A 19,102-nucleotide genomic window follows, 5' to 3' on the forward strand; every position below is an offset into this window, starting at 1 on the left:
TCCTGTCCCAACTACTACATTTGCTTCGTATCTTGTTTATCCTTTTTTCGTTTATCATTTAACTTGAATGTTTTGTAGTGGTTTTGTATTTTGTCATCTCTAACCTTCATTAAAAAAATATTTCTCTGTTTTTTTTTTTTTGTCATTTTAATCGTTATTATTCATTTTTGATGGACGTTAATATTTTTAGCCCTTTCTTGAATTACTATCAACGTCATTTTATAGTCAACAGTATTGATTATTACCTTTCGCTCTTCCATGTTAGTAATGAATCATTTCTTCTACCTTACAATCATATTTTGTCCTTCCCTGTACCGTAATTTAGGACCAGTAAGCTGCCAGCTGCTTTTATATCAGCATTCCACAATGCCTCATTCATAAATACATTTAACACCATGTACCAGTGAGCCTTTGATCTATCTAGCGAAACATCATCACCAATGCAGACCTACCCCGAAGGAAATTTATATTATTGTTTCTTTCCTTATTCTATCTCTTCTTGTCTAAGAAAAGAAAATTCCGTGCTCGTGTCATTCCTGTGGAAACAAAGTTGAAATCTTAATCATGGAGGAAACGCTTGTGGAATTGAAGCTGATAAAGTAATAGAGAAGGTGAAAGAACATAAGGTGAATGGTTGAGATACATCGAAATACAGTATATTGTATTATGGGCCTCAATGGAAGTAAGTGATGCTGCAGCAGTGAAGCTACCTTCAGTATTATTATTATTATTATTATTATTATTATTATTATTATTATTATTATTATTACTTGCTAAGCTACAACCCTAGTTGGAAAAGCAGGATGCTAAAAGTCCAGAGGCCCCAACAGGGAAAATAGCCTAGTGAGGAAAGGAAACAAGGAAAAGTAAAATATTTTAAGAACAGTAAAAATATTAAAACAAATATTTCCTATATAAACTACAAAAACTTTAACAAAACGACAAAAAGAGAAATTAGACAGAATAGTGTGCCCAAGTGTACCCTCAAGCAAGGATTAGAGAACAATGGTTTGAATTTGGAGTGTCCTCCTAGAAGAGCTGCTTACCATTGCTAAAGAGTCACTTCTACCCTTACCAAGAGAAAAGTAGCCACTGAATATTTACAGTGCAGTAGTTAGCCCCTTGAGAGAAAAAGAATTGTTTGGTAATATCAGTGTTGTCAGGTGTATGAGGACAGAGGAAAATCTGTAAAGAATAGACTAGACTATTCGGTGTATGTGTAGGCAAAGGGAAAGTGAACCGTAACCAGAGAGAAGGATCAAATGAAGTACTGCCTGGCAATATGGAAAGAACCATCAGCAATACACGATAAAAAAAATGGCCATGCTTGCCTAATAGTTCCCTCGGTCGTGATATCCCTGAAGAGTTTACGAGAGCAACGAAATAGATTCATTTCTTATCTATGACTATGACTCTAGTCCCATAAATGGGGGTATATTAATTCTATCAGAGCAGTTGTATGCTGACTGAACTTTTAAAACTGTTCCCTCGATTTTTGCTCAACTGTATACTATACATGGCGTGAAATCAGTTGAAATTATGCCTCTTTTATATGCATTGTTACCTAGTAAAACTGAAGTAACCAATAGGAAGTTTCTGGTGACTTTAAAAGAAAAAATTCTTATGTTCCAGCCTTTGACAATAATGATGGATTTAGAACTGGCCATGGCTAAGGCCATAGAGCAAGAATTTCCAATGTCTATATGTCGAAAACAAACAGCTCGAAGTCCTTTGCTTTTGAGTAATCTACCTTTCGAGGAATTGATAGTTCGAGAAATAATTCTTCGAACAATTGATTTTGACGATTTTGTTTTCGAGCAATTTACCCCACGCCTGCATATATATAAATATATATATATATATATATATATATATATATATATATATATATATATATATATATATATATATATATACAGCATATATATAATGTATATATATACATATATATATATATATATATATATATATATATAATATGTGTTTGAGATGAAGTGTCTAAGGAGTATGGCTGATGTATCTCGAGTAAATAGGATTAGGAACGAAGTAGTGAGGGTGAGAACGGGTGTAAGAAATTAGTTAGCAGCTAGAGTGGATATGAATATGTTGAGGTGGTTTGGCCATGTTGAGAGAATGGAAAATGGCTGTCTGCTAAAGAAGGGGATGAATGCAAGAGTTGATGGGAGAAGTACAAGAGGAAGGCCAAGGTTTGGGTGGATGGATGGAGTGAAGGAAGCTCTAGGTGATAGGAGGATAGATGTGAGAGAGGCAAGAGAGCGTGCTAGAAATAGGAATGAATGGCGAGCGATTGTGACACAGTTCCGGTAGGCCCTGCTGCTTCCTCCGGTGTCTTGGTTGACCGCGAAGGTAGCAGCAGTAGGGGATTTAGCGTTATGAAGCTTCATCTGTGGTGGATAACGGGGGAGGGTGGGCTGTGGCACCCTAGCAGTACCAGCCGAACTCGGTTGAGTCCCTTGTCAGGCTGGGAGGAACGTAGAGAGGAGAGGTCCCCTTTTTTGTTTCATTTGTTTGATGTTGGCTATCCCCAAATTTTGGGGGAAATGACTTGGTATATGTGTGTAATATATATATATATATATATATATATATATATATATATATATATATATATATATATACATATATATAATATATGGTTCTAGGTAAGTTGATTCCTGATAAGTTGATTCCAAGTATAGTTGATTCCCAGTATTTTGATTCCAACTTATTAACAAATAAATAAAGAGCTTCTGGTATTTTCTTTTCAAGACCTATCTATTGTAAATTTGTTTGGTAAATAAATAGTCTACTGGCTTATTTAGCCATATACGAGTTTATTGATTAATAATTGTTTCAAAAGCACCAGAAATAAGGAAACGTAAAAGTATTAGTACAGAAACAATATTTATTAAAAAAATCATATATAAAATTTGGTAGACAAGCATACTTATAAAAATTATTACAAAGGGGAAATGATAGTTTTAGTAATGTAAAATCCTTGTAATAGCTCTCAGGAAATCTGTTTTTTTTTTTTTTTTCTGTGAATCATACCGCAAAGAACATTTTTCAGTCGGTCGTTCAAGTCCTTGTATTTTCGTTTCGCTGGAATACCGTGGCCACCATCAAAGTGAACTTTTTTTCAAATGAGCAAGGCTCTCTTCGCTTTTCAATGCTAAAATTAACTTCCAAATATTAGGATGAACACCTGAAACAACATTCTATAGAGCACAGTGGTAACCTTATAAATTATTATTGGTGCGAAGTCGTGACAGGACACAAAAACACCTAACTTTCCCACTGAATTCAGTGGGAAAGCCCAAATCTATAACCTTGCGATAAATACTTTGGGATAAATGGAAAAGGCATGATGAAATAGACACATTTGGGAAATGATTACGTATACAGTTCATATGCGCTTTTCAAGGTCCATAATTTATGCCTGGGGTTTCAATTTTGGGCTTAATTCCAAAATTTTTGCAAAAAGTCTGTTAAACGTTTCTTCTTTCTTGTCTGACAGGAGAGCAAATAACCTTGGTACACTGAAGTTATGAATATGAATATGTAAAGTAAATAACTGGAAATATGTTTTCGGCACACACTTAAACGTTCCATCCCCAGCTAAGTGTTGCATGCATCAAATCATTAAGTCCCTGATTTGTTGCAAAAATTAGTAACCTACTTTTACCTGCTTCGACGCTATCAAATTGTAGGAAAACTTCACTGTCCAATACCCTAAACTCGTTTGGAATTATAAATCCAGTCTTACGTACAGGAAGTTGAGCTCTTTCATTTTCACTTAATGATGCACTACTTGACGCACTAAATGACCGTGATGTTTCCTGGCTTGAAAGTGCGTCAGCCTTCAAACTAGTTAAGGCCTCACATACTTTTGGTTTTGTTTCACATGAACTGTGATGATGTTCACCAAGATGATTCAACACCTTGTAATCATTTTCTTCTGTTGCAGTATGCAGGCGTCCTTTACAGCTCTTCATATCATACCTCCAATAAATTTTGGATCCATCAGCATTTGTTCTATGCTTCTAGTATGTGTAATTTAAATTGTCTTCGAGTTTTTGTCCTTCACGGGTACTTAGAATGGTACGAGGCATGGTTAAAGATTGACTTTATTCTAAATAAAAAATAAAAAAACTTAGTTAATAAAGCGTTTCTTTATTTGGAAGTTTGTTTTTTCAAATAGTCTATTTGCTTAATTAAAGAACTACCTTATTTAGTAAATAAATGGCCTCTTGGCTTATTTACCCTAATAGGTATGGTCAGTTGGGAATCAAATTTCAGGGAATAAACAATGCTGGGAATCAACTTATCGGGAATCAAAATACAGGGAATCAAATAACCGGAATAAAAAGACCGGGAATCAACTTATATATAAAGTATATATATATATATATATATATATATATATATATACATACACATATATACATATATACAATATATATATACACATATATATACATATATAATATATATATATATATATATATATATATATATATATATATATATATATGCAGTATTTCTATTTGGAAGGTAAAGAGGAAAGTGTCTGGTTTCAGTTCCGGTATCATCATATATGCTCGCCCTAATGTCAGCCTGGCAGCCCAACCCCCCAATTTGGTACCCAACCACAACAGAGCCCCCCACAGTAAACAGTTTAAACTCACGTTCCCGGGCCGGTATTGATCTGTTGCAAAGCATATGCAAGGCGAACACGTTACCACGGTACTAGCCTGGAAGCTAATGCATCTGTCCATGACATATGGGTATCTGACCTGTAGCAACTAGTCAGAATTTGAATAGATATATATTTCAGGTTCTCCCTGTCCACCTTTGGCACTAAATATGCAAACAAAAAAAGGGAGATGTAGGTCAGTGTGTCCGAGGAATCTTTAGCATGTAACGATTGTCTAGGATTGTGGTCCTCTACTGGTATTGTTCTCCTATCTCATGTTCGTTTACAAAATACAATAATCTCCAACCTGCATTTCAACTTAGTTGTGTGACTATTTGTTAAGCCTTCATTATTAATGGTGAATATTTATTGTTCATATATACTGAGTTATCCTCTTAATGATCCATGTGCCCTATAGATCAATGTATTTTAAACCATTATAAATCATGTAAATTATCAAGATATTTGTTCATTGCTGTGAGAAAATGGAGTGACACCTTGAGGGTTTACTCTACTTGTATAAGTATTTACAATTTGGGATTCTTTTTATTCTTACGCTCAGTTACAATCAGTGTTTTGGATTGTAACTTCCTGAAATACCAAGTCCTGTAGTAAACCTAGAAGGTCTTTAAAGACTTGAATGGGAGCACGGAAGTAAATCTAGATTATTTTTATGATATGTAGTATTGGGGGTAGCTTTTATGGATATAAATATATATATATATATATATATATATATATATATATATATATATATATATATATATATATATACAAAACTTGTGTAGTGTAGAGTAGATACAGTAGTTTATTAATGATTTTATTTATATTTTATTTGTGCATTGAAGAGAGGTTAGCCAGCCCGTAAAATGAGCTCCTGTCGTGTAGATTTAAGTTTATTATGTAAATTACATAAGACTTTCGTCATTAATTTCATTGTATTCTTTATTCGTCAGTAAATTTAAATTTACGTAATTTTTTAGAATTAACTTTTTATTTCATGTATTTTTGTTACGTAGTATTACGTAATCTGTTGGAGAGTGTTATATAATCATGTGAAATATGAACAAGGCCTTATGTAATGTTCTATTATATTTTTTGAGGTATTGCGTCACGTTTGAGAGAAAATACGTAATTGTTTTGGGTACCATGTGCAGTGTAAAATTCCCGAAAATCTTAGTGATAGGTTGCTATCTTTTTTTTATTTTGGAGACAAAGGGTGGGCGGAGCTAGCTGACTGAGAGAGTCGTCTGGCGTTACGTGAATATACATTCAAGAGAGTAATACTTGGTAACTCTGACGCCTAAGCCCGGCCCCCACACTTCCAGACATCAGTCCTGGAACATTCTGGAAGTAGCTAAGTCTCTTATAAAGGCAATCCCCAGGGTTGCATAGATAGATAGAGATTTCCAACTTTAAGATTGCCATCTCCCCTCTCTCTCACTCTTGCACACAGCTCAGAGTATTGTTTTAAAAGTGTTCAGTACTTATAGTGTGTCCTCTCCAAAGTGATTTTTGCCCCCGCATATATCGTGTGTCAGTGAGTACTTACAAAAATTATCTTAGAGTATCTGTAAACGGCCCTGTAGGAAAGTGATAGGTTATAGTATTGTGATTTGGTTATCTATTTTGAATAAGTATCAAACATAAGTATTGTATTCAGATTTAATTTCAAGTGAAACAAGTGATTGCATAGTTTTAATAAGTATTTTCTTCCATCTTTGTCTAAGGTTTATTCAGATCTAATATTTAAAGTCAAGTAATTATATGATTTTTAAATCATAACTTTTTTGTCTTATTCTAGGTTTTGTTCAGGCTTAATATTTCGAGTGATTTATTTGTTTTATGTAAATTCTTTCAAAGTGTTGTAATTCATATTTATTTTTGTAGAGTGTATTATTTCAATTACCATTGTTTAGAAAAATATTCGCTCGTATCCTGCTAAAGAATCGTAGTAAGTAATAGTATTAAATAATTCTCAAGAATAATTACCCAGTTTGGTTTTGAGTGTACTTAGAGACCTTTGGACATTCAGTGTTTTATATATTGCTGTCTTGGAGTTATTTAACTGTCTCAGAGTTCGTGTAGTTTAAATTTTAAAGGGTAACAGTTTTAATTCAAAAGCAAACAAGTGAGTTTGGAATTCGAGAGATTGATTAACTTGCCAGTCGCAGTATATTATATATTATATGATTGGTTCCCAGTCACGAGCCATATTATAATATATATATATATATATATATATATATATATATATATATATATATATATACTGTACGTACAACAACAAAAGACATCTGAATTATTCTGAGGAACATGCTGTGGAAAGGGCTTCATCGACTTTACGAAACATTTACGATGAATATCCAGAAAATGCTTTTGAACTTTCATCGTCACTTTCTCATCCCCCAATTTTAAGGTCAAATTAAACCTAAATTTGTAAATAGTAAGATTATCTTATATCAAGTAGGCTTCTGATTAGTTCCTGTTGTTGTACATTTCACTTCCAGAAGAATTTTTATTTAATTAATTGTTTGATGAACTTTGTAAATCTGACCAATGATTTTTTATCATTTAATAAAATTTGATTCTTGGTTATGATTAGCTGTCTCTTTCATGGCTATAAAGATACTCTTATTACAAAAGACACATGTAATGCGAGAGGGTTTAAAGCACCATTATTCAGTCACTCCCAAAAGAATAGGGTTTGAAGCCATTTAGCTCTCACTTGATAATAGCAAGTCTACAACATATCAACGAAAATCCATTGGCTAGACAAAGCTTGCCTCAGGGACTAATTGACGACAAGTTGACCATAGTTGATTACAAGGTGGCATCTAATCTAGGACTGAGGGTGTAACCAAGTTTGAAGAATTCCTGCATTTTTTCTTTCCATTGGACCTACTAAATATTACCCAGTCCACCATAATGTGTGACAGATGCTAACTTTACCGAGGTGAAGAAGGCACTGATCTTGGTACTCCTGTTCATCGGATTTCACCAAATGACGTCATGTGGGGAGAGATTTTTAAAAACTCGACCTCTCTTTAGCTCACCTTACTCTTCTTCCATGTTGGGTGTGACTATCTTATGATTTACTATGAAATAACATTAGTTAATTATATATTTGGTGTCTTACATGTTGCATAATTACGTTAGGAACAGTCATTATTATATGACAGCCAGGAATTGATAACATGTCGCAGACTAAGCAAACCACCAGGTCGTGCGACAAAGACCCCCAATAACTTACACCTTCTCCGTGACAACTCAAGTACTCTCCTGGGGACCATTCGATAAGATTTGGTTTTTCAGACAGCCTTCTGAAGATATTTGGAGTGGTCATAGACTAACAAAAGTACGCTACTGACAACGAAAATAATTGTCTATGAGGAACCTTTATCAATTTATGATAAGTGCACTTAGTTTGTCTTTTCCGTTGACGGGTTGCTTTGAAAGTCGTTGGTGGATCACTTCTTAGTATTATTGCTAGAGTTTTTACGAATATATCGCAGAAATTAGTTGTTGAAGAACAGTATCAGTGGAGAAATCTCTATTTATTTTTAAGATGAAATGATAGATAACATCAGGTATTGAAATCATTGTGTCCTATGTAAAGAATGACCGAAAATGAGCTGGTGAAAACATCTGGCTCAAAATCGATAATAGAGAATAGGGGAGGAAGACTTAGATTATACGAATAGATGGTGACAGAGAGGTTTTGATAAGGAATGACCACAACATAGGAAATCAGAATGTGCAATATACAGGTGGCTAATATGCAGGAAGTTTTCCACAGGTGTTTAATATTCAAAATGTGTATTGGTTTTAGCAGTGATTGTTGTTTAGCCTATTGTATAGAAACCAACGAATTAGTGGAAACTAACAAACCTAAGGGGATATATATATATATATATATATATATATATATATATATATATATGTATATGTATATATGTGTATATATATATATATATATATATATATATATATATATATATATACATATATATATGTATATGTAGATATATATATGTATGTATGTATATATATATATATATATATATATATATATATATATATATAGAGAGAGAGAGAGAGAGAGAGAGACAGAGAGAGAGAGAGAGAGAGAGAGAGAGAGAGAGAGAGAGAGAGAGAGAGAGTGGGGGGGGGGTTGCTTGTGTTTGTACACTGAAGTTCATAAAGCTAATTTTTCGATGCCACTGCAAAAGAGTCATTTCCTTAAATATCTCTTAACTAGCGAGTCTTTAGAAAATTTCTGCCATATAAGCGATTTTTATAGATTTAATCCTGTCTAAATAACAATGATACCATACGTTTTAAACTTTTTATAGGTAAATGTGAATAAAAAACCAGGTCGAAATCTTAACCAATTTATTACGTAGAATAAAGTTTTCTTATCAGAGAATTTCCATCAAAACTCATCAATGCTGACAATGCAATAGTAGTAGTGATTTGCCTTTGAAACAGCTCTCCAATTCATGCCAAAGCCATATGGGTTCTGATCCAATCCAAGTAACCTAAAGGAACAAAAGAAAATATTGCCATGAATATTTCTTTTTACTTGTAGAATATTAGTAGATAAGTTTTCAAAATGTTTTCTAATATATTTTTGAAAGAAAATTGAATGACGTTGAAACTTTCAATAAATTAATAGATTTGAAAATAACTCACTTGTGACTCGTACGTAAACGTCTGGATAATTTGGGGTGCAACCTTCAACACCGAAGGAAACTATTCCGATTTGTTCCATAAAAGTTTTCTGTTGATACATCAATGGCCCTCCCGAATCTCCCTGTAATGGAAGATAATTCTTTAATCTGCTTGATTTTCTTTATAAACTCACGACATCTATCATCCAAGTACATAATACCCAAGTACAAAAATGGACTTTGTTAAAATTTTATAAAGTTGCAATCTACTGGAATTTTTTTTAAAGTAAAAAGCCACTTTCTCAAAAAAGAAAAGGATTTAATCAGATAGATCGACGAGAATAAACTTATGCATCAGAAACTTAGAGCCTTACTAAAGTATTAGAACATCAGGTACTTAAGAGGTCAAAGAGCACCTGAAAGAATAATGATGGGAATAACTCGAAGAGACAGAAAATCGCAACATGGATCCGGGAACAAATTCTAACATGTCAGAAAAAGATATGGACAAGGGCAGGATATATAATGAAATGGACATGGGAAGGACATGAAATGAGAACAGTTAATAGATGGACATTAACAATAACAGAATGGGTCCCTAGAGATTGCAAAAGATAGAGGAAGGAAGAAAAGATGATGGATTGACGAACTAAGAAAGTTTGCGGTTGTGGACTGGCATAGAAGAAAAAAAAAGACGCAAGTAGAAGGATATGTCTGAGGCCGTATTCCTGTAGTGGACTAAAAATGGCGGATGATTATGATGATGATGATGATGACACTCTACTGAGAGTTTTACGAAGTAAGTTAGTTATGAGTTAAAAATCGACAGTCTTACCCTACAGCTGATGCCTGATGCCTGGTTGTTGGAAAAAGTACAGATCATCTTATCACTGATTTGTTGAGGATAAATGTATTTCTTCTTGCATTCTTCAACCGTCACTGTTGTCATCACAACTTCAAGGAGAACAGGTGAGGACGAGTTATCCATATCTAAGAGAAGAAGGATAAACTTTAGGAGGTTTCCAAGTATGAAAGACTTTACCTCACTTTGATATATCTCATTTCCATGTTACTAAGTCTGATACCTGAACCATTGTCCATATTAGGACAAGGTTCTTCTTAAGTTTTGTAAAGTTTAAGAAAATACTGTGATTGGTATGTAGCCCTAACAGTGATAACTGTACTTAATTATGATAAAACTTTCTCTTCCATTGTCTTAAATAGTTATTAATTAGAGCTCCATACAAAATAGTCATTATGTTTTTTGTTGAATTACAATACGATATTGTGGGAGCAAGAGCTTGATCCCATATTGGTTTTTAAGCTGTCATGATAAATGTTGCTAATATATTTTATAAATTGGTGTAAAATTAAGTAGATTCGTTTAGTTCTAGGTTTCATAAAATTATAATGGCGCAGACACTTCATTTGCCGGTTATTGTTTTTGTGTCGTTGTTTGCTGGTGTGATTTGAATATGTTTTTAAGAAGTAACCAATAAACAGCTAAAAGAAGGATAATCTCAGAGTATTTACAAAGGAAGTATACGATCAGCTACCTATTTCTTCACATCATAATACAAACAACACACTCACCCCCTATAGTCATTCCCCATCCGCAAACAGTGGCCTTTACATTGTCGTAGCTATAAAGAGAATTGGAAGGAAGGCAGATAGGCGAGATGGTGTTGTCGACGTCGAAGGGAATAGGATCAGCCACTTTGATGATGGCAATGTCATTTGCTGAGGTTTGGTCATTGTACTGCTCATGCAGTATAATCTGTTGAAGGATTAAAGTTGGATGCTATTATTGGAAGCTTTTCAAAGTGAGATTGAGCCTCTGTGCTCAGTAATACAGTTTAGCATAAATGAAGTATTGCCTGCTAAATGATTACGAAGAAAAAGGAAGAAGAAGAATGGTCGAAAGTTACCTTATCAATCTTGAGATACTTGGCTGTATCCGATGTCTTTCTGAAGTCGTGCATTCCGACGACTGCCCGTGCTTTAGAATAATCGCTGTCCGAGATGTCAATCAATTGATAAAAATGTAAATAAAAGAATGAAGAGCTGGTCAAAGTGGAATATTATATGGTTATCTTTCAAGTTTCTTTATCTTGCAATGTGAAAAAGATTGTCTTATTTGTTGATGTTCATAAATAGATTAAAAATCAGGTATGTGTCAAAACTTCAGCATAAATGAAAGCTCTTCAAAGCTTGTGGATAGATGAATCTTATGTTAGAACACTTGAAGATATCTATACATAAATATGGCCTAGTTATTGATGTGATAATAGATGAAGGAGAATTTATAGTAGTAAAACTGGTTAAACTTTACACAAAATGACTGCAAGAATGTTCTATGCCTACAGTTTGGAAAATAATTTATCATTGTAAAATTTTACTAAAAAGGATGACACAAAAGACCTGAAAAATTACCGACCAGTAAGTTTACGTAATATAGAAGATATTTACAAAGATCATATTAGGATAATAGAAAGACAGCTAGACTTTAATCCACCAATAGAGCAGGCTGGATTTAAAAGTAGGAATCCAACAACTGACCTTATCCATATAATTAACAAACTAATGGAAACCACTATGTATGGCATTTGTAGACTGTGTGTAAGCTTTTGATTCTGTCAAAACTTCATCAGTAATAAAAACCCTTCCAAGACAAGGAATAGATGAATTTTATGTTAAAACAACCATCCTAAAACTATATAAAGATAGTGAGAAAATTCTGATTGAGGAAGGAGTTAGATAGGGAGACTTCATCTCTCCTAAATTATTTATAGATTGCCTAGAAGTTTTTAAAAATTTAGATTGGGAAAATGTATGAATTAACATTAATGAGGAATACCTTAACAACTTCCGATTTGCAGATGACATACCTATTTTTAGTGAATCATTGGAGGAATTGCAAAAGATGATAGGAGATTTGAATAGAAAAACAGAAATTTAGGATTGAAAATTGATATGAATAAAACTAAGATGATGTTTAATGAAAATGCAGAGCGACAAAAATATAAAGGTTATGAACGATTCTCTAGAGATTGTTGGGGCAGACAGTGTTTCTCCAGGACATGAGACCAAAATTTAAAGATGATAAGCATGGCATGGAGAGCTTTTGGTAAACAAAATAAAACGTAATTAATCAGATGGTCCTACCAGTACCAACTTTTACATCAGAAACTTGGAGCCTTATCAATGTCTTAAAACGTAATCTAGTTACAACTCAAATAATTATGGAAATAATAATGATGGGATTAACAGTAAGCGACAGAAAAATGCAATATGGATACGAGAGCAAACTAAAGTAGAGGCTGTTCTAACAATATGTAAGAAAAAGGAATGGACATGGGAAGTACAAAAAATGAGAATGGCAGATAATAGATGGACACTAGGAAAAACAGAATGGGTCCCTAGAGATTTCAAAAGAAGGAAGAGAAGACGATGGATTGACAAACTAAAAATTTGCTGGTATAAACTGGCATAGAAACACTATAAACAGACGCGAGTGGAAGGACGTCTGAATCCTTTGTCCTGCAGTGGAATAGTAACGGCTAATAATGATGATGACCTTACATAACCTCATTACTAAATTTCTTTGAATTTAAATATGGAGACAAAAGGCATATTGAATTATAGGTAAAAGTACTCATAGATTTTTAGGAGCTCCCTACAGAAAAATAGTATTACCCTTAATTTGAAATATGCTGGAAATAAACAGAATTTAATCACACATAGAACACTAGAAGTAGGTATAGAATAATTTACAAGCTTTTGTTGTAAAAGCAGTGAGCAGCTGTAAGGATGTGGTGGTTGCTAATGATGGATCCTCCACAGAAAGGGAGGTGATTTCGAAAAAGGAACCCCACTTGCCAGGGGTACTCGTGGGGCACGGCTTCTGTACCCCCAACGATTCTCTCCACGTTCCTTTTGCCACAGGCTGAAGAAAGACAAAGGATTTAGATTGAACAACTGCTTTCCACGTTCGTTTTCGTAGTTTGATTATTTCCCTCAATGTGTTTTTATTTTAGACCAAAGGGAGCCAAATATGTCCGTGGAAAGAAATGATCTTTGTAAACGCCAGAGTTTACATTTCTATTCAAGTCCCGAGATACCAACTACTTGACGAGGAAAAATTATGTGTTCATTTATGGTAACTGATATTAATAGTCACTGGTTAGGATATCAGTATCATATACAGAGCAACGCATACTCACATATACACACTCATATATATGTACATATATACACACACACACACACACACACATATATATATATATATATATATATATATATATATATATATATATATATATATATAATGTGTGTGTGTATGTATGTATAAACACATGTACATATTTAATATACATATATGAATTCGTATATAGGTATTTATATACATACGTGTGTGTTTGAGGAAAAGAATTAAGTTATAGCTGAATAAAGAGAATATGTTGTCATCATCTCAAATGGAGTAGATATATCATGGATTTGATGGAAATGAAACAAATGAAATGAAACGCTGTACTTACTCGTTGCTAATATTTTGCATCGCAAGTTTCCAATGTAAGACGAAAGTGTATTTACTGCCTTAATCTTCAGAAAGGTTCCAGCTTGTCTGTTCTTCAGGCTATAAGTCCTACTGCAAAGCCTGTCCAGAATTCATAGGATATGATGTAATGTGCGTGTGTGTATATATATATATATATATATTGCAGAGTTTGTCAAAAATATATGTGGTATGTCTTGTTACCTCAGTGGCAATTTCAATTCATTTATTCCCTTTAGATAATTTAAAAACACAACCAGTCGATTCTTTATCAAAATATGAAGAGCTCACAATACTTTATTAAGACATAAAAGCATACAATACTTTTTTCTAGACTTTAAAACACTTTCAATACATGTTCAACACATGGAACACTTATAATAATTTTTATTAAATGAAACACTTACGATACATTTTCATGACAAGAAACCCTTTCGCTAATTTTCCAATACATGCAACAACCAAAAGGAAGAATTAGGCCTACCTCAGATTGATGTGTTTGTACCCAATTAGCACTTGTCCATCACCGCAGTCAAGCGAATTCTTATGTGACGTCATATCACAGCTGAAGACGATAGAAGAAGCATGACTTGAGTCTTCCGAGATCTGAAGTTAAAAATATCTTAAGAGAAGTGCAATAGACAGAGTATTATTAGTGTTTCAATACCCAGGTCTTTTAGACAAGTTTTTCAAGTAACGTGAAAAGTAACTTTAGGTCATGGATATTTTTTGTCGGTAAGAAAAAATAATTTATTGAAGAAGAATTGCGCATAACCGTTTTTACTTTGTTTTTGACTTGTTTTAGAATCAAAAGGAAAGATTCCTTTTCCTGTCTCACCTTATATTCGATGTATTTCGATGTCTGTCTATCGCGGAAAGTGAAGGAAAATGACGCTGTCTCACCGGGCTCCAAGATCACAGTTTCCTTGTCTGGTATGAAACAAGAAATGTCAGGAAACTGTCATTTTTAATTCAAAATGTGTAAAATTTCCTAATGCAACTTACACAATGTCCTTAAATGTCCCCAATATCTCGAGGGGCGAATGGCAATCAGACATTTCCACTCCTGTAAGACTGCTGGTTTCTGAAATTGATAACATCTTCATCCTCCTCTGTTGTCTTAAAAAATCATCTTGTCCAATAAAAGCCAACTGTTTGAAAACGATAAAGTAAAACTTGTTATCGTATTCATAATCTGTTGAGCTAAAATGTTTCCCCAAACTTACCATCATTTGAATTATCCTTCCAATCTTCTTCTAACACCGCGTGCGTAGCAAATCCAGCTTCCTCGTCTTCTGGAAGCATTTCTGGATAATCGTCATTTCTTGATGGAAAAGCTTCGTTAAAGGACACATTTTCGTCCCATCTATTTCATAAGAAAAAATAAATAAAAGGAAAAATAAATACAGGACAGTTCATTCATAATGAATGCTTGGCACAGTTGGCCATCCATAGATTGTACAAATGCCAATTTAGCCTAGTTGTGGGATTATAATCCAAACGTGAGATTAGAAGTATAAATACTCAAAACTAAGAAATTCACAGAAATTACTTACATTAATCTGAGAGATTCAGTTTCCTCCCCCATCTGGAACAATAAATCATCAAAATTTAAATGTGGTAGTCAAGAATGATGTCGAAAAATTCACTTACAGGACAATTTCATAATCTTGGTTCTTTGGGAGTACAAGAATGAATATATCTATTGATCTTACGAGGAATAGGAGAATTGGGATCTTGCAAAGTATGTGCATTGCGAATGGGGATGGTGGATGGAATCCTTTGCCGCAAAGCTCTTCAGACTTGGTTCTTTCTCTGCCAGAAAACCCTTCAGGACTGATCCTACACCACAAAGCTTCTGAGGACTGAAGTTTTGCCAAAACACTGATCGGGGCGGGATGATGTCTCTCTCCTCTTGTGGCAACCACTGGTCTTTCGGGTCTATTTATACAGAACAACCTCTTATAGCTCCCCTTATTGGGGGTACTCATCTGATCTAATGATCTGGATACCGTATGAAAGGAATGCTGCCTAATGGTCTCAATGAAGGCGGAAATGTCATAAAACCCTGATCATAAAGTATTCCGTTCTAAAGAAGCTGGAAAACGTATTTTTCGTATTTGGCCAATAATTGAGAAGGTTTTAAGTTTTGTGAAAAGGAAAAGGAGAATAATGTGAGTGATGGGAAGAAGGAAGCCCAATTAACCCGAGCAGTGTATCACAAGCAGTCGATGACCCCACCATTGAACGAGCCTCTGGTCCCAGTGGTGTGTGGAATTAATTTGACAGTAGCATCTGCTAAAGAATATTAATTTTAGTCATAATTTCCACTAAAGCAAAATGCTTACTCAATAACTAGGAAGCACACCTCTTACACATGTACATAAAAGTATGTACGTATTTACGCACAAACTCTCTCTCTCTCTCTCTCTCTCTCTCTCTCTCTCTCTCTCTCTCTCTCTCTCTCTCTCTCTCTCTATATATATATATATATATATATATACAGTATATATATATATATATATATATATATATATATATATATATATTTATATATATATATATATATATATATATATATATATATATATATATATATATATCAGCAGTAATGAAAAGATCTTCAAAAACAAAGAATAGAAGAATCTTATATTAGAACACTTGAAGATATCTATACAGGAAGTACAGCAATCCTAAAACTACATAAAAATAATGAGAAAATTCTGATTGAGAAAGGAGTTAGACAGGGAGACCCCATCCCTCCTAAATCATTTGAAGCATGTCAAAAGAAATTGTTAAGATAGGGAAAATGTAGGAATTAGTATTAATGGGGGATACCATAACAACTTAAGATTTGCAGATGACATAGTTGTGTTTAGTGAGTCATCGGAGGAATTACAAATGATGATGGAAGATTTGAATAGAAAAAGCAGAATGTAGGACTGAAAATGAATATGAGTAAAACTAAGATAATGTTCAATGAAAATGCTGAGAGACAAAAAATAAGAGTTATGGACGGGCCTATGGAGATTGTTAATGAATATACGTACTTAGGACAGGTAATAAGTGTTTCCACAGGACTCGAGACTGAAATTAAAAGAAGGATACACATGGGATGGAGAGCATTTGGTAAACAAAATAAGATTATGAAAAGTAAAATGGCACTTTTTCTAAAATGAAAAATATTTTATGAGATGGTCCTACCAGTATTAATGTATGCATCAGAAACTTGGAGCCTTACTAAAGCCTTAGAACATAATCTAGTTACAACTCAAAGAGCTATGGGAAGAATAATGATGAGAATAACCCTAAGAAACAGAAAAAGAGCAACATGAATATGAGAGTAAACTAAAGTAGAGGATATTCTAACAACTTGTAAGAAAAAGAAATGTACATGAGGACATAAAATGAGAATGATAGACAATAGTTGGACATTAAGAATTACATAATAGGTCCCTAGAGATTATAAAAGAAGCAGAGAATGGAAGAGAAGACGATAGATTGACGAACTAAGGAAATTTGCAGGTGTGAATTGGCACAGAAAGACCATAAACAAACGCAAGTGGAAGGACATGTCTGATGCCTTTGTTCTGCAGTGGACTAGTAATGGATGATGATGATGTGTGTGTATATATATATATATATATATATATATATATATATATATATATATATATATATATATATATCTTTTCAGTTATGCTGAGTGGCATTGCTAGACATATATCATCTCAGTCTCCCTGTCCCTGAGGTAAGGGAAGAGTGTAGTCATACCCTGGTGAGAGGGGGTACCCCGAGAGGTACACTAGGAAACCTCAAGTGCTGTGTTGTAGTTGGGAAAGGAGGAGGGGGTGGGAAGGGTTGAGTGTCTGTGTGCTCATATGTATTTTAGCTGTCATTTTTTACAGGTTGTGTACACTAGTGTCTACTGCCACAGACTAGTTGATAGAAACTTCATAGTTGCATGACCACTTCACTGAAACCTGGTGACCATCACAAACATGTTGGTAACCATCATCATCATATCTTATCTTACTAACATTGTATCCACTGCATAGCAGCTTATAGCGCCAACATTGTATCCACTGCATACCGGTCTAATTGCATTCATAGAGGTCCAAATTTGTACATATTGGCCCATGTTCACAACCATGAAGTATGTGGTCCATTGACTGGATGAGAAGGCCAGTTTGGCACTCAGCAGAGGGGGTGAGACCCCACTTAAGAAGATTGTTGCCAGTCTTTCCAACTCTAGCTCTTGCTCGATTAATAGTAACCTAATCCTTTCTACAGAGGTTTGTTCCATTGGGAAGAGACTCACATGGGCTCTGCTTGGCCCCACCACGTGGGCCATAGTTTTTTTTCTCTTAAGCGTTCTAGGCACTGAGTTGCTGACTCCTGGGAACGACGTTAGTGATGAATATGAAGCTCTTGCGGGATTTCAATCTTTGTTTAACCAGAGTGGTGAGCAGTATTCGATAGTGGAGTATTTAAGTGCCAGAGCTGTTTGTCTAAGGTTTGGAGGATTTGTTCCCCAATCGTAATGCAACGCTTAAATAGACAGGGAAGCTATTATTCTTCAGCCTCTTATCATTCCATGAGATGTTCACCTGCATTTTTTCCTAGTAGTTTTTTCAATGGAATGTAAATACCTGTGTTTTGTCTGGGTTGACATTTAGGAAGTTTTGCTCTACGTATTCATTAACATCTTTCAAAGCATCTGATAATTTACTCTTAATGGTAGTAAATAAATCTGACTGGATGGTTAGGCGCAGATCATCTGCATATGTAAATTTACAGATATCTCTAAATTGTGCCTGTTCTTGCTATAGATGATAAAAGACATGGGGCCTACACAGACCCTTGTGGGAAGCCGTTTTTCTGGTTTTGCCATCTGGTTTTCCTACCATCCATTTCAACAAAGAAAAGTCTGTTACTCAGCAGTGACTGTATGATATGCACAATGCTTAGGTTGCAAGTAACTCTGGCAAGTTTCAAAAGAAACAGCCAGTGATTCACAGTGTCGTAGGTTGATTTTAGGTCAACAAATACTGCCCCTATGATTTTCCCAAGCTCAAAACCATCCTTAATTAACTGATTGAGGCTAAGTACCTGAGAGCAGCAGGATCTTCCTGCCCTGAAACCAGCCTGATCTGAAGTCAGTTATTCTTCGAC

General features: G+C 34.3%; 1 protein-coding gene across 1 annotated transcript; it reads right to left on the reverse strand.

Moving 5' to 3' along the window:
• Positions 1–10,793: 10,793 nt before the first annotated feature.
• On the reverse strand, positions 10,794–15,515 carry LOC137646607 (transmembrane protease serine 11D-like). The gene is made up of 9 exons (XM_068379715.1): positions 15,484–15,515; positions 15,154–15,293; positions 14,766–14,857; positions 14,412–14,533; positions 13,911–14,029; positions 13,144–13,315; positions 11,298–11,382; positions 10,963–11,146; positions 10,794–10,828 (listed from the first exon to the last, which is right to left on the reverse strand). Exons 1-9 carry the CDS (start codon positions 15,513–15,515, stop codon positions 10,794–10,796), a joined length of 981 nt encoding a protein of 326 aa, XP_068235816.1.
• Between the last annotated feature and the right edge of the window lie 3,587 nt (positions 15,516–19,102).

The sequence above is a fragment of the Palaemon carinicauda genome, chromosome 9 (genome assembly GCF_036898095.1).
Source record: "Palaemon carinicauda isolate YSFRI2023 chromosome 9, ASM3689809v2, whole genome shotgun sequence".
NCBI classification, from domain to species: Eukaryota; Metazoa; Arthropoda; class Malacostraca; order Decapoda; family Palaemonidae; genus Palaemon; species Palaemon carinicauda.

Bases quoted from the DNA above. Each gene is read 5' to 3' on its own strand.
- LOC137646607 (XM_068379715.1), bottom strand. From the start codon at position 15,515: ATGGGGGAGGAAACTGAATCTCTCAGATTAAT. The intron at 13,316-13,910 runs GTAAGTACAGCG...GTCTTTCTTCAG, and splicing joins ATGCAAAATATTAGCAACGA to CCTGTGGCAAAAGGAACGTG. The intron at 11,147-11,297 runs GTAACTTTCGAC...ATCCTTCAACAG, and splicing joins AGTATCTCAAGATTGATAAG to ATTATACTGCATGAGCAGTA.